The sequence below is a fragment of the Callorhinus ursinus genome, unplaced genomic scaffold (genome assembly GCF_003265705.2).
Source record: "Callorhinus ursinus isolate GAN/ISIS: 27379988/994484 unplaced genomic scaffold, GSC_fseal_2.0 scaffold28, whole genome shotgun sequence".
Classification (NCBI taxonomy): domain Eukaryota; kingdom Metazoa; phylum Chordata; class Mammalia; order Carnivora; family Otariidae; genus Callorhinus; species Callorhinus ursinus.
Genome location: NW_027397090.1, coordinates 13,159,271 through 13,171,874, shown reverse-complemented (window position 1 = coordinate 13,171,874; position 12,604 = coordinate 13,159,271). Strand labels below are relative to the sequence as shown.

Sequence of the window (12,604 nt, the reverse complement as noted above, 5' to 3'; positions counted from 1 at the left end):
GCCCAATCCTCCACACCAGGAAACAAAATCCACACCAGGAAACAAAGCAAAGATAAACCAAGCTCATGTGGATTTGGAAATAATGTTCAGTTCATGAATTAGGCAGGCTGCCTTATATTCTTGGCCTCAAATTTTTCCTCTGTAAAGTGGGGGTCAGAGGAGAAAAGATGGGACCAGATGTTCTCTAAGGACCCTTAAACCTGCAAGGGCATTTTCTGAAATAGAGGTCTGGAACTGTCCCCGTTTGACAGATAGGGAAACAAAGGCAGACAGTTGTGGCATTAACCCAGGGTCACCCAAGGTAATCTGTGGCAAAGCAGAGATACCAAGGACTGTGGGACTGGTTAAATCTGGGCCAGCTGACACTTTACCTGTTGTCATAGTAGAGTTACTATTACTACTAGTTCTACTAGTTCTACTACCCGCAAGCACCTCTGCCATTCATTTAGCATCTGCTAATTGCCACATCCATTTCAAGGGTTTGTATTATCCATATGAGTCACAACAATCCTATGCCATAGGAATTCTTCCCGTTTTACAGGGGGAAAAACTAATCCTCAATGAATTTTACCTGGATGATTGATTCTTAAGCACCAAGGAAGGAGTGGAAAGCAAGAGTTTGAAATTTGGAGGCTGGGTTAAGGGCAGACTGAAGTAGAACACGCTAGAGGCAGGGGGACTTCATTGCAACCACCCATGACATTTGGCAAGACAGCTGCCCCACCCCATGCTGAAAGGGTGAAGCAACCTCCAGGGCCACCTGTGTGCAGAACGACCTTGACTCCATAGCTATCTAATGGCATCTGGAGCAGGTGGGCTACTATACTCTAAGCCAAGAACAAGATGGGAAAAATAGGCAGCATGCTTGTTCTACACATAACAGCATGCCCTTGACTTCCAGGCTGTGGAAATGGCCACCAGTGTGGCGGGGCTGGAAGGAGAAGTGAAGACTGAGGGCTCTATCCCAGGAGCAGTCCCACACCTTCCCACATGTGCCTTAGGAGCCATCTGGGCCTCTGTCCTTTCCTTGCAGACCCCAGGCTGCTTCTGTCCCCCATCTTGGGAAATTCACCTCTCTTCTCCTGCATCTGGGCTCCTCATAGCTTAAAGTCAACTTTAAGTCAACCCAAACTCCAGTCTCTGTTGCCCTCCAGTTCATTACGATCCCACCTTACCCCTTCGTGTGCTCCAGCCTCCCAAACAAAAGCCTGAGTAGTAGCACTGACAGCAGCTTAAGAAGTTCCTAATTCTCCCTGGGACCGGGGAGCCCAGAATACAGAGGCCTGGTGATTCACTTGAGAAATAGGGGTGAAAAGGAGGAAATTGCTTTCTTATGCTTTGGGGTCTCCTCTGGCAAGGAGAAGGCAAAACTTCACAGCTCTTTACATTATCCTTCCATTTATTCCTTACAGAAGACCAACATACCTGGTATTACTCTCCCAATCTTATATGCAAGAAACTAAGACTCAGGCAGTTTAAATAACTAGCCCCAGGTCATATCCTTAGTGAGAGGCAGAGTGAGGATCTGAACTCAGATATGTTTAACCTGAGCCACAGGCCATGGTCCTAATAACAGTGAGCACCCATCACATGCTGGGCTCTATCTTCTAGATGTTTTCTGGACGTTGTCTTAAGCCTTGCAACAACCCTGTGAGACAGGTATTACTGGCCCACTTTATGGATTTTGAAACTTGTTCAGCAAGGTTAAGTAACTTGCCCAAGGACACAGAGCTTAGATGTGGCGGGAGGCAAGAGGAGTTTGGAATACTTCCTCCAGTCTCCAAGGCCAAGAGGAAATTCTAAGCACTGGGTGTTACAGATTAGATTCTCTCTTGCCCCCACCCCATGCTTCCATCAGTATGAGCGCATGGTGGATCCAGGACTTCATGTCCCTCCCACCTTCTATACCCACAGTTTCACCCCCACCACCACCTGCCCTGAGACCAGCAAGACCATCTCCCTGACTCTTTGTCTGTGTTTATGAGAGTTACCGTATGAAGCCTGGGCCTCCAGGATCAGCACCTGGACTTTTATTCTGACACCTTATTCTGACCCGACTGCTACCGTTCCCAAGTTCTACAACCCTTCCACTGGGGGTCTTGGAACTAGCATCAGTCGTCAGTAATTCCCCCTATACCTTAACCTCTTCTTTGAATTTTGAATGCACTCACTTCCTAAATATATTACATGTTTTGTAATGGAGGCACCATGGGATGGGCCAATCAGCTATGGGGTATTCTATGCCATGTAGATCTGGTGTCCTTTGTCCACCTGCACATTAAGTACCCACTGTATTCCCCAGTGAAATGACGGTGTTCACTGATATCTGGCTCTCCCCTGAGGATCCTGTTCCTTTCAGTTCTCTCAAGTGGTGGTGCTAGTGGTGCTTTCCATTCCAACAGCCCTTACCTAGGGGGCCTGGGGTAAGATAGGTGTCCTCGTTGCTCCTTTCTGCTGCCTCCAGATCATTCTCCTCCAAATCAGATTTGAATTGCTAATAATCATCAGACCCCTCTCCCTTCTTACCACAATCCTCTAGAGATCTCCAGGCCCTCCCTCTAATTCCTTGAAGAGTAGGACCCAGGTCCCCCTTACTCTCTTCAACACCACTCTCGACCAGTTCTTGGTGATGTTAACACCTACACTTCCAATGCTCTTGTTTCCGGGTTCCTTTAGTGGCTTTGTCTTCAGGTCCTCATGCTCACGATTTTACTCGAGAACATGTCGCTAAGGGAACTAAAGCTGTACCTTAAAGTCAATTTCAAACTTCCTACTTTTTGTTCATCAGTTCCTATTTTTCTAGTTCACTGTTGTGTCTGAACTACGAAACTTCTACAGCACTGGGACCTACAGTCCATTGATCCTTATGCCCCCGCTAAGTATGCTCTTGACCCAGGGTGGTTGTACTTGGAGTTCGCTCTTCCCTCCCAAATGCATGCAGGGTTCACTCCTCTACTCCTTCAAGGCTTTGCCCCAGCATCATCCTTTGCCACAATTTTCATTTAAAAGTGCCCCTCCCCCAATGTTGTTTTCTATGCATTATTTGTCTCAACGTACTTATCTCTAAAATACTGTCTATTTTCCTTTTTATTTATCTGGGATGGAAGCTTTATGAGGGCAGAGAATCTAGTTCAGTATAGCCCACTGTCTAGAACAGTGCTTGGCACACGCATGGTAGTCAATGTTGTTGAAAACTATATGCTAGGGCTGCATTTTGAACCTAGGTCAGTTGGACTAGAAAGTTTCTCCTTCCCATCATTCTGTGTCCTTTCAAGATAAACCACAGTTATGCACTAGACTGTGAGAGCTATTGAGCCTTTTCTGAGGGTGTGGGTGGGAGCTCAGGGAAGGGAACCCCATCAAACACCTAGATATGACTGATTGGCAGGCAATATAGTACCAATTAAACTTTTGAAAAAAGATGAAAATTTAGATGGGTTGCTGATCCCCTGAAACAATGAAACAGTATTATTGCTACTCTACTCTGTTCTCATTCTTCTTTCTCTTCCTTCCCATCTTAATCTCCCTCTCCCCCTGTTTTATATATCTATTTTCCTTCCTACCCTCCCTCCCTCCCTCCATTCCTTCCTGCCTCTCATTTTCTTCTCACTCCTTGACCCCTTTTCTCCTCTCCTTAGCTTATTCAAAGAACAAAGCAAATTATTTTTTTGGAAAGGATTTTAATTTCCAAGGTGTGGGGAAAAATGAAATTGTCCCCTTTCCTGAGGTTCCCTTGAGCATCCTGTGCTTTAATGAAATAAATGGCCTGAAGGAAGATGTAGTGAGTGGAGGTGGGTTGGTAGGTCTGTCCGTGTTTGGGTTCTCTCTCTGCCTCCCTCTTTGGCCTCAGCTGTAGGGGGATGGGCAGAACAGGGCAAATGTCTCACTGGTCCCTTGCCCTGTGCTACATCTAAAATAGAAGTAAGTGACAGCCTAGAGATTTCAAAGGAGTTTGAAGGAAGAGGCAGGGAGAAATCCCCTTGATAGTGAATTCTGAAGCTGGTAGAAAAACAATTCTTTTCCAAATGCCAGGTTTTAATTTCCATGCATGAGTTGACCAAGGGGAGGCCAGTTTCTCTATATCTTCAGTGAATTAACCTACAATAGTTGCAATTGGTAGAACCAAAGGACACATCTGATGGTGGGGTACCCACCCCCACCAGTGGGAAGCAGGGGTGTCAGGAAAGTGTACTGCAAACAATTTGGCGGTCTTCACTGGGCAGTGTATAGAGCAGTGTGGAAATAACAAGGACTTTGGTTTCAGGCATACTTGAATTCAAATCCTTGTTGCATTATTTTCTACCTTTGAAACCTTGTCAAATATGGCTCAGCTGCTTTGTGCCTTAGTTTCCTTTCTGTCAAGTGGAGATACCACTCCCTACCTCACTGGGTGGCCATAAGGACTGGAGATGATGCATAGTACTGACAACCATGGTGGCATGGTTATTAACATGAATTTGGATACTTATTATGGGACAGACATTGTGCAAAATGTGCACGTTAACTCATATAGCGTGCCCGGAACGATGCTCAGCACACTGATACATTTTAAGTGGACTTATTATCCAGCAATTCGTAGGAGAGTAAGAAAATGACTTTGGGAGACACGAACATTTAAGACACATGAATATTTCAAGTCACTTTTCTAGTGTTAGATGAAGTCTCAGCTTCCCTGGAACCTTGATACAAAAACAAAGTATTCACCAAATGGATGAAGTTATGGCTACAGAAAGAAACAAGTCCAAAATCTGTGGCTTTACCCAGTGAAAGTATATTTCTCTTAAACCACATGGCCAATGGGGTCAACTTGGGGTTTTGCTCATTGTAGTCATTCACAGACCTTGGCAGATGGATGTTTCATCTTGACATCTGTTTTCACAATTACCAACACAGAAGAAAGGAAGAAGGCAGAAGTAATATGCGTCTCTTTTGCTCACATTGGTTTGGCCAAGGCAAGCCACTTGGCCACATGTGAGTCAAAAGTGGTGGAGGAATGCAAGCTACCATGCACATATTCAAGGAGAACTAAAACCTTTATGGACAGCCCAGTGACCGTGGACACTAATAATCACCACAGAAGGGCATGCTCTGGCTGATGAGCATCATTGACGTTCTGTTTATACAAAATGAATAACAAAACCTACTATACACCGAGTACCTACTATAGGATAGGTATTGTGCCAGGTGCTTTTCATTCATATAGCAGTTAATCCTCCCAAGAAGGTCTCACTAATCTCCATATTATAATGAGGAAACTGGGACTCAGGGAATTTCATTTACAAAGGCTTAATAGTATTAAGGATAGCCTGAGCATGGTCTGCTGTTTTTCTGGATTTGTAGGGAAATCCTTCAAAAAGAAGAGTGCACTAGGAGGCTACAGAGATGGATTTCTTAATTTTTGAAATCTGAGCATATGCTAGGATGGCAAATAGGTCTTGAGTGTCAGCTCTGACAGATCTGAGTTGGCTGCTAGACAACCGTGATAAGAACATTCTCTAATGGGATGGGGTGATGTGATTAAGAATGTCTGCTGTGGGGCGCCTGGGTGGCTCAGTTGGTTAAGCGACTGCCTTCGGCTCAGGTCATGATCCTGGAGTCCCGGGATCGAGTCCCGCATCGGGCTCCCTGCTCAGCGGGGAGTCTGCTTCTACCTCTGACCCTCTTCCCTCTCGTATTCTCTCTCTCTCAAATAAACAAATAAAATCTTTAAAAAAAAATGTCTGCTGTGGACATAGAAAGGGAGTGGCAGCAGGGCAAACAGATGTTTGCCATCTCTGGGCATTTTTCTTAGCTTCTCTGGGTTTCAGTTCTATCACTTACAAAACAAGGTTAATAAAACCTTACTGGAATAAAGATAGGAGCCTGGCCACCATGATTTCTTGATGTCTTCAGAGGGCACCAAAACTCCAGTTTCTAGGTGCATATATTCCCATTTATTTTATGCACAGTGTTCCATCATGTCATGAAAATCCATTAGTATGCATGGGATGGGGCTGGGGAAGGGAGCTCCACATATTGTCATTGAAAACTCCTAAGGAGAGCAGAGCTGGAGGCCTTTGGCAGGAAGCACGAATCATTTATTGGCACTTAAGGCTGCCAGTCATCACTGCCCTACCAAACAACTGTGAGCTGGATACGCTCTTAGTCTATACAACCAAGGGCTGTGTTTCTCAGTCTGGAGTGATATGCTGGGGAGGCATGAATCCTCGGATTAAAATACCTCATCTTTTCAGTACTGACTGGAAGAATACAGCAATATATTTTTCTCAAGAGGCACTAATCAGGATTCCAATGGGAAATAGCTGGCACACTCAAAAGGTTTTTCAAAGGGATAATATTCTATTTACAGAGGTGTGTTGAGGATTAAGGGGACCAACAAGGAATGGTGAGACAGTGACAAGCAACAGCAAGAGGCCATTAGCACTTGTAGGCCTGAAGGGACAACTGGAGGGAAAGTTGTCCCTGGAACCCGTGAGTGCTGTGGCCAGACAGAAGAGCTGTTTCACTCGATGGCTGGCTGTAGGAACTCCGATGCTGCCCAGAATACTGGCACACACACACGCCCTAGTGGGGAGTAATGCTCAGAATGTTCTCTCATCTGCTGATATCCTACAAGAGGGCAAGGGAGCCTGGGTGGTACAGGCACAGGAGACAGACCCCTTGTAGGCAGAGAAGGGCGAATAATGAATCTAGAAGAACAAATGGAGAAGGCCCAGCACACAAAAATAGACACATAAGGAAGAATACTCGTGAGTTGTAAAGTCCCATCAGATTGGAACAGGGCGGGGAGGGGAAAGGGGGAGGACAGAGACAGGGAACTGCCTTCATGTTGATTTGGTGGGGGGCAGGGCATCGGCTTGAGAGAAGTGAATCTGAAGCTCAGCAAAACTTAAACCTACTTTCTTGGACCTAGATTCTTGGGGAACATGGTTGTTTTTAGGTGATAATTTAATATTTTTCCTTATTCTTAAGAAAGGTGTCTCGTTAGCATGTCTGCTCATATCCTTGAAGCTGAGGTAAAATAAGGGAGGTGTTTTTGATCTAGTTTGGGTTAGAAGTTGAAGGAGATGGTCTATGGTCTTGGGCTGGTCCCAGTGAAGGAGCACAAAAGTCCCTCAGGGTGAAGCTTGGGACCCACCAAGTGATAGACATGGTCCTTCGAGAGCTCTCTTTCTGTTGTGCATGCTTTGGTAGATTTCTCTTCCTTGCTCTTCAACAAAGGAGGCCCTTCCAGGCCACTGGTCAGATTGACGGCTTCTACTTTCAATGCTTCCTTGTTGTCCTGGAAACCTATCCCAACTCTGAGCCAGAACAGGGGACTGTCACATTTTCTTCTTTTTCTCAGGCCCACACCCCTCTCAAAAGCCAAACACCCCTCCCCACCTCAGAGCAGATTCCCCACTGAGGGCAGAAAAAAGTCTGTGGCTGCATTGCCCAATATGGCAGACTGTAGCCACGTGTGGCCATTTACAGTTTAAATGAAATGACAGGCATCCGGTGGCTCAGTCCATAGAGCATGTGACTCTTGATGCTTGGGGTTGTGAGTTTGAGCACCACGCTGGGCGGAGAGATGACTTAAAATCTTTAAAAAATTAATTTTAAGTGAAATTAAATGAAAAAATTTAGTTTCTGAATCACATTAGCCACATTTCAAGTGCTCAACAGTCACACCAGCTGTGTTGTATTAGCACAAAACATTCTCATCATTATAGAAAGTTCTATTAGACAGACTGGTCTAGACCCTTCTCGGGGCCTTGGCTGGGCAAGGGGCTGGCAACAGGATTCAAAAATGGTCTTCACCTGCAGAATCTTCTCCTTGATAACAGGAGACCCTATCTGGGCTTGTACGGTTTTCTTGTGCAGCCAGCAAAATACTGATGATCATGGCAGCCTACATTTATGTAGTTCTTAACATGTGTGCAAAACAGTGTGCTAAGGGTTGTTAATACATTGTTGTGTGATGACCACACAGCTGACAAATCACTTGAATGATGCAGAAACCGAGGCCCAGAGAAATTAAGTGACCATACAACTATTAGCTTATACCATATGGAATCCCTGATACTCAAGCCATTTTTGATTCAACCTCCTAGTAAATGACAGAGCCAGGGTTCAAATCCAGATCCAACGACTATGTCAGGTTCAGTGTGGCTGAGCCTCTGTAAGTGATAACCTTGAGACCTACTTCATAGGGCTGTAAAGGATTCATTGAAAGAATTTTGGCTCTGTGCCTGGAACGTTAGTCTACTAACGTTTGGCTCTCTGCTTTTGGAACGTTAGTCTTTTCGGTTTTAATTTTCTTCTCTTATTATCGCTGTCTTGGAAGGTAGAATACAGCTGTCTGAGCAGATGTGCCTAGTGAGATGAGGGGCGGGGTGGTGCACTGCCATTTACCAGATCCCTTCACAGAGACCTGGAATAGCTCCTCTTCCTCACCAAGCACTCCCCCAGCTATAATCCCAACCAGTCCCCACCTCTTTCCATCAGGGCCCCGAGCCCAGGGAGGGAATGTGATGAACATTGGCTCTTCCCATTCCCTGTGCCCTTAAGAGCCTAGCAGATGTACTTCATACAACACCAACCCTCCACTGGAGACCTCGGAAGGAGCTGGAAGGCTGGAGGCGGGACCAGAGGGGCTACTGCTGCCCTGAGCATGTCAGGTGGTTATATAAGCTCTGCTCCAAACCTCCTGCATGCTGTAACTCTGTTTTCATGATTGTTTCTGGCAAGGAGTCAGATTTGAAACTCCTCCCTCTTTTATTTAGCAAGAGGGGAGAGAAGTGTCCCCTGGCTGAGTGTCTTGCTGTTTGGGGTTTTAGGACTTGGGGGTAATTTCCATATGAGGCAATTTTGTATTTCAAAAACAGTAATGTTAGCTAGATATTAAAAATATGAGATGCCTGGTTAAATTTGAATTGCAGATAAGCAATAGATAATTTTTTAGTAGAAGTATATATGATACAATATTTGGGACATATTTCTACTAAAAAATATTATTTATCTGAAATGCAAATTTACCTGGACATCCTGTATGTTATCTAGCGACCTTACAATAATTGGGCTTCTGTCTACCCTTCAGATGCTAGGTCATTTATGATGATGTTAAGGACACTTGGGGATAAGGGGGAGACATATCTAGTTTTGCCGACAGCATCCTAGTTTCATATTCACAGCTCTTTGTGAAATGATTTAGACTCATGGTTCTCAAAACATGGTCCCTGGACCAGAAATGTCAACATCACCTGGTATTTGGTAGAAATGCAAATAAATTGCCATGTCCCGCCCCAGACCTATGAATCAGACACTCTGGGGGGTGGGATTCAGCATTCTGTCTAACAAACCCTGCAGGCGATGCTGACACAGTTTGAGAACCACAAGTTTAGACTCTGAGCAATCAGACGGTCCTGGGCTTGAAACCCAGTCCCACCATTTACTGACTGTGTCAACTTGGCAGAATTACTTATCTTCTCTGAGCCTCTGTCTTCCTAAACAAAACTGAAATATAATGCCTTACTTAGGGATGTATTAAGGATTAAGTGAAGTTACATATTGTGAAATAAAACCCACAGTGCCTGTTATTGTAAGAAAGCACAAAAAATTACTCTTACTTTTATTGTACAAATAGAGGTCCATTGGTGTCCTGAGACAGATTTGACGGTCAGCATGGCAAAAGCCCTAGTTACAGGAGTGATCTCTGCTCCGTTCGAACAAGGCTTTAATTTCCAGAAATGCAATTTACAGCAGTCCTATGGAGGGAGGGAGGAATTAGGAGAGGAAGCAGGGCAAGAAAGCACGGCAAGAAAGCACCAGGACCCAACGGGGATTGGTTTTCTGATCCACAGACAAGCCCAGAGCAGAGAGCCACATTGATTGAATTCCCTTCCTTCAGTGCTCCACCCAGAATAGCTGTCCAAAAGGCAGGGTTTAAAAACAATTTTTTTGTTTTTTTCATGGAAAGGTGAAGGAGAGGAGGCCTGAGAGGGGAGGACGTGTCAGGGTGCCTATCAAGGGAGGGTAATTGGCACACTTGGGCATGTTTCACAGGGAGGGCCTGGGGCCTCCTATGATCAGCTTTGGCTCTATTGACTTTTTGGGTCAGAAAATTCTTTTGTTATGTGGCTGGCCGGTGCATGTGGAGCAGCATCCCAAGCCTCTACCTATGAAATGCCGATAGCCACTCGCATCCTCCCTCACAGTGGTGACAGTCAAAACCATGTCTAGACATAGCAAATGTCCCAGGATCAAGGGGGCCTAGGGGTGCCAAATACCCCTGGGCTGAGAACCACCTGTCTGGAGAGTGTATTAGACAACAGCCACTCACACAATTTTAACAGCTACCATTTACTGAACATATATTATCTCCAATCCCCGTCCTGATCTGACAAGGTAGGTCTTATTACCTACTTTTTACATTTGAAGAAACTGAGGCTCAGACAGTTAAAGCAACTTCCCTAAACTCTACATCCAGTAGGTCTAGGCTTCTGACTAAGGTTGGTCTAACTCTAAAGCTCACGCTACAACATTCTCTCTTCCTCTCTCTGGAAAATGAAGGATTTTTTTTTTTTTTCTTCAAGAAACTCTTCTCATGTCAACTCAAGTTCAAAAATACTTATTGAGAAGCCATGAGAAGCTGTAACAGAAATATAAGATGTTGCTTCTCTCAAGGAGTTTTTAGTACCAGTGTCACTGGGGAGGTCAGACTCCTACAACACCGTTAAAGAACAAACGAGGCAGTCCCAGCTGGGGCCAAAATGGACATTTCCAGAAGTAGAACTCTGAACTGGCTGCCCTTTGTGTATGACTGTCTCCTATGTCCTTGTACTGTCAATTCTGATAACACAAAGGAGGACTGAAACCTTGAGGTTCACGGGGTCTACCACCCATGTGTCCTTTGAAACATCAACTCTCTTGCCTTTGTGGGGGCTGTAGGTGGCTTCTAGCCAAACACTCCGCCATCTTCTTTCTGGCTCTTTGCAGGAACTCTACCTTTCCCCTTTCCCTTCTCATGGCAGTATACTCATAAGCTTTGAGCTTGCTGTAGTAATCAGAAAATTTGTTGTAGAGGATGGAGATTGGCATCCCATTGAGGATAATTCCAAAAGCAATGCAGAGGAAGGCAAAAAGCCTTCCCAGGATGGTCTCTGGGTACATGTCTCCGTATCCTACAGTGGAGATGCTCACCTGTAGTGGAAAGAAAGTGAGATGGAATGGTTAGCAATGTGATGGAGAAGAGAAGGAGAGAACCAGGTAGGAAAGTGTCCTCTGACTCCCTGAAGGTACACATAGGTCAGGTAACAGTTCCCACAGAGCCAGCTTTAGGAGGTACCAGAAGGATCTGCATCATGGAAAGAACACAAGCTGTAGAGCTGGAAGTCTTGGGCTTAAATCCTGACTATTATAAATTTTCTTACACACAATACAGGAGATATCATAGCTACTTTAAGGGGTTGCGAAGAGCATATAAGTTGCCGTGTGTAAAGTTCCTGGGGTAGGATGGCTTCAATAAATGTTAGTCTCTGCCTACCCTCAGAGGGGTCAGCTTTAGGACCAGGGACCCTGGGTTTGCCCACATGATAGGCGTACCAGGAAGAGCTCAGGCTCAGAACCAGTCATATGTGGGTCCAAGTCCTAACTCTGACCCTTCCCTGCTGAATACCCATGAGCAAAACGTTCAGTCTCTGAGCCTTGGTTCCTTCATCTAAAATAGGATAATACCCAACTCTTCATCTTCTCCTGAAGACTAAATAAGAAAATGAATATAAAACACTTAACCAGGCCCACAAAAGGCATTAAACAACCTCCTTGGTTGTGCTTCTCTCATCTTTAAAATGGAGACATAATTATATTATAATTAATACTTCTTGGAGTTATTATGTCATTCAAATGAGATATTGTATATGAAGGTGCTCTAATTACAAATGTCTGGAGAAACACACTCTCGTTATTCTGCAAAGGGACTTTTCTGTAAGACATCACAGACCAAAAATATGTTCATACGGTATGAAATTTCTCCCATCACTCTTGCACACTGCTTTAAATTCCACTAATTAGGGATTTATTTAGGTTAACAAGCTTCTGTTTTAAAATGCAGATACCCATGGGACTAGTTATCAGTCAGCGGAGCCGGAGAAAACCTGGGAAAATCTCTTGGGGCCTATTTTTTAAGCCTCATGTACTGAGCCTCCCGTCGATCCCCAGACTCTTGGCAAATTACTAAAAGGCTTGTAGGCAGGGCTGTTCCTTAGTTGGGAAAAAAAAAAACCCTGTGCCTTGCACAACTCCAGGGGGCACTGTTTGCTTCATCAATCTGTGGTGTTGCCACGATTTCCTGGCAGGTTGTATTAAAATGCACAGTTGGCCTGTTGACCTGTACTAAGATGGTGTTTAGCTTAGAAATATAAACATTTTTGTTTTGATGTAAGGGTTAGTTTGAACTTAGGGTAAGTGTGATTGATTAGTTAGGATGGAATAGAGAAGCAGGCCAGCTGGGCTAATCTGGTATTGCTGATAAGAACCACAGCTCCATCCAGGCCATAAAAAAGTGATAGCTTGATCTCCCTTTTTTTTTTTTTTTTTTTAAAGATTTTATTTTTTTTTTTGACAG

At 44.6% G+C, this 12,604-nt stretch overlaps 1 protein-coding gene across 1 annotated transcript in view; it reads right to left on the bottom strand.

The window, feature by feature from the left end:
• Positions 1 to 9,663: 9,663 nt before the first annotated feature.
• KCNV2 (potassium voltage-gated channel modifier subfamily V member 2) overlaps positions 9,664 to 12,604 on the bottom strand; it is a 13,231-nt gene continuing 10,290 nt past the window's right edge. Inside the window, exon 2 of the mRNA XM_025891516.2 lies at positions 9,664 to 11,181. Within this exon, the coding sequence (XP_025747301.1) occupies positions 10,900 to 11,181 (282 nt within the window). The 3' untranslated portion in view covers positions 9,664 to 10,899. The remainder of the gene's footprint in view (positions 11,182 to 12,604) is intronic.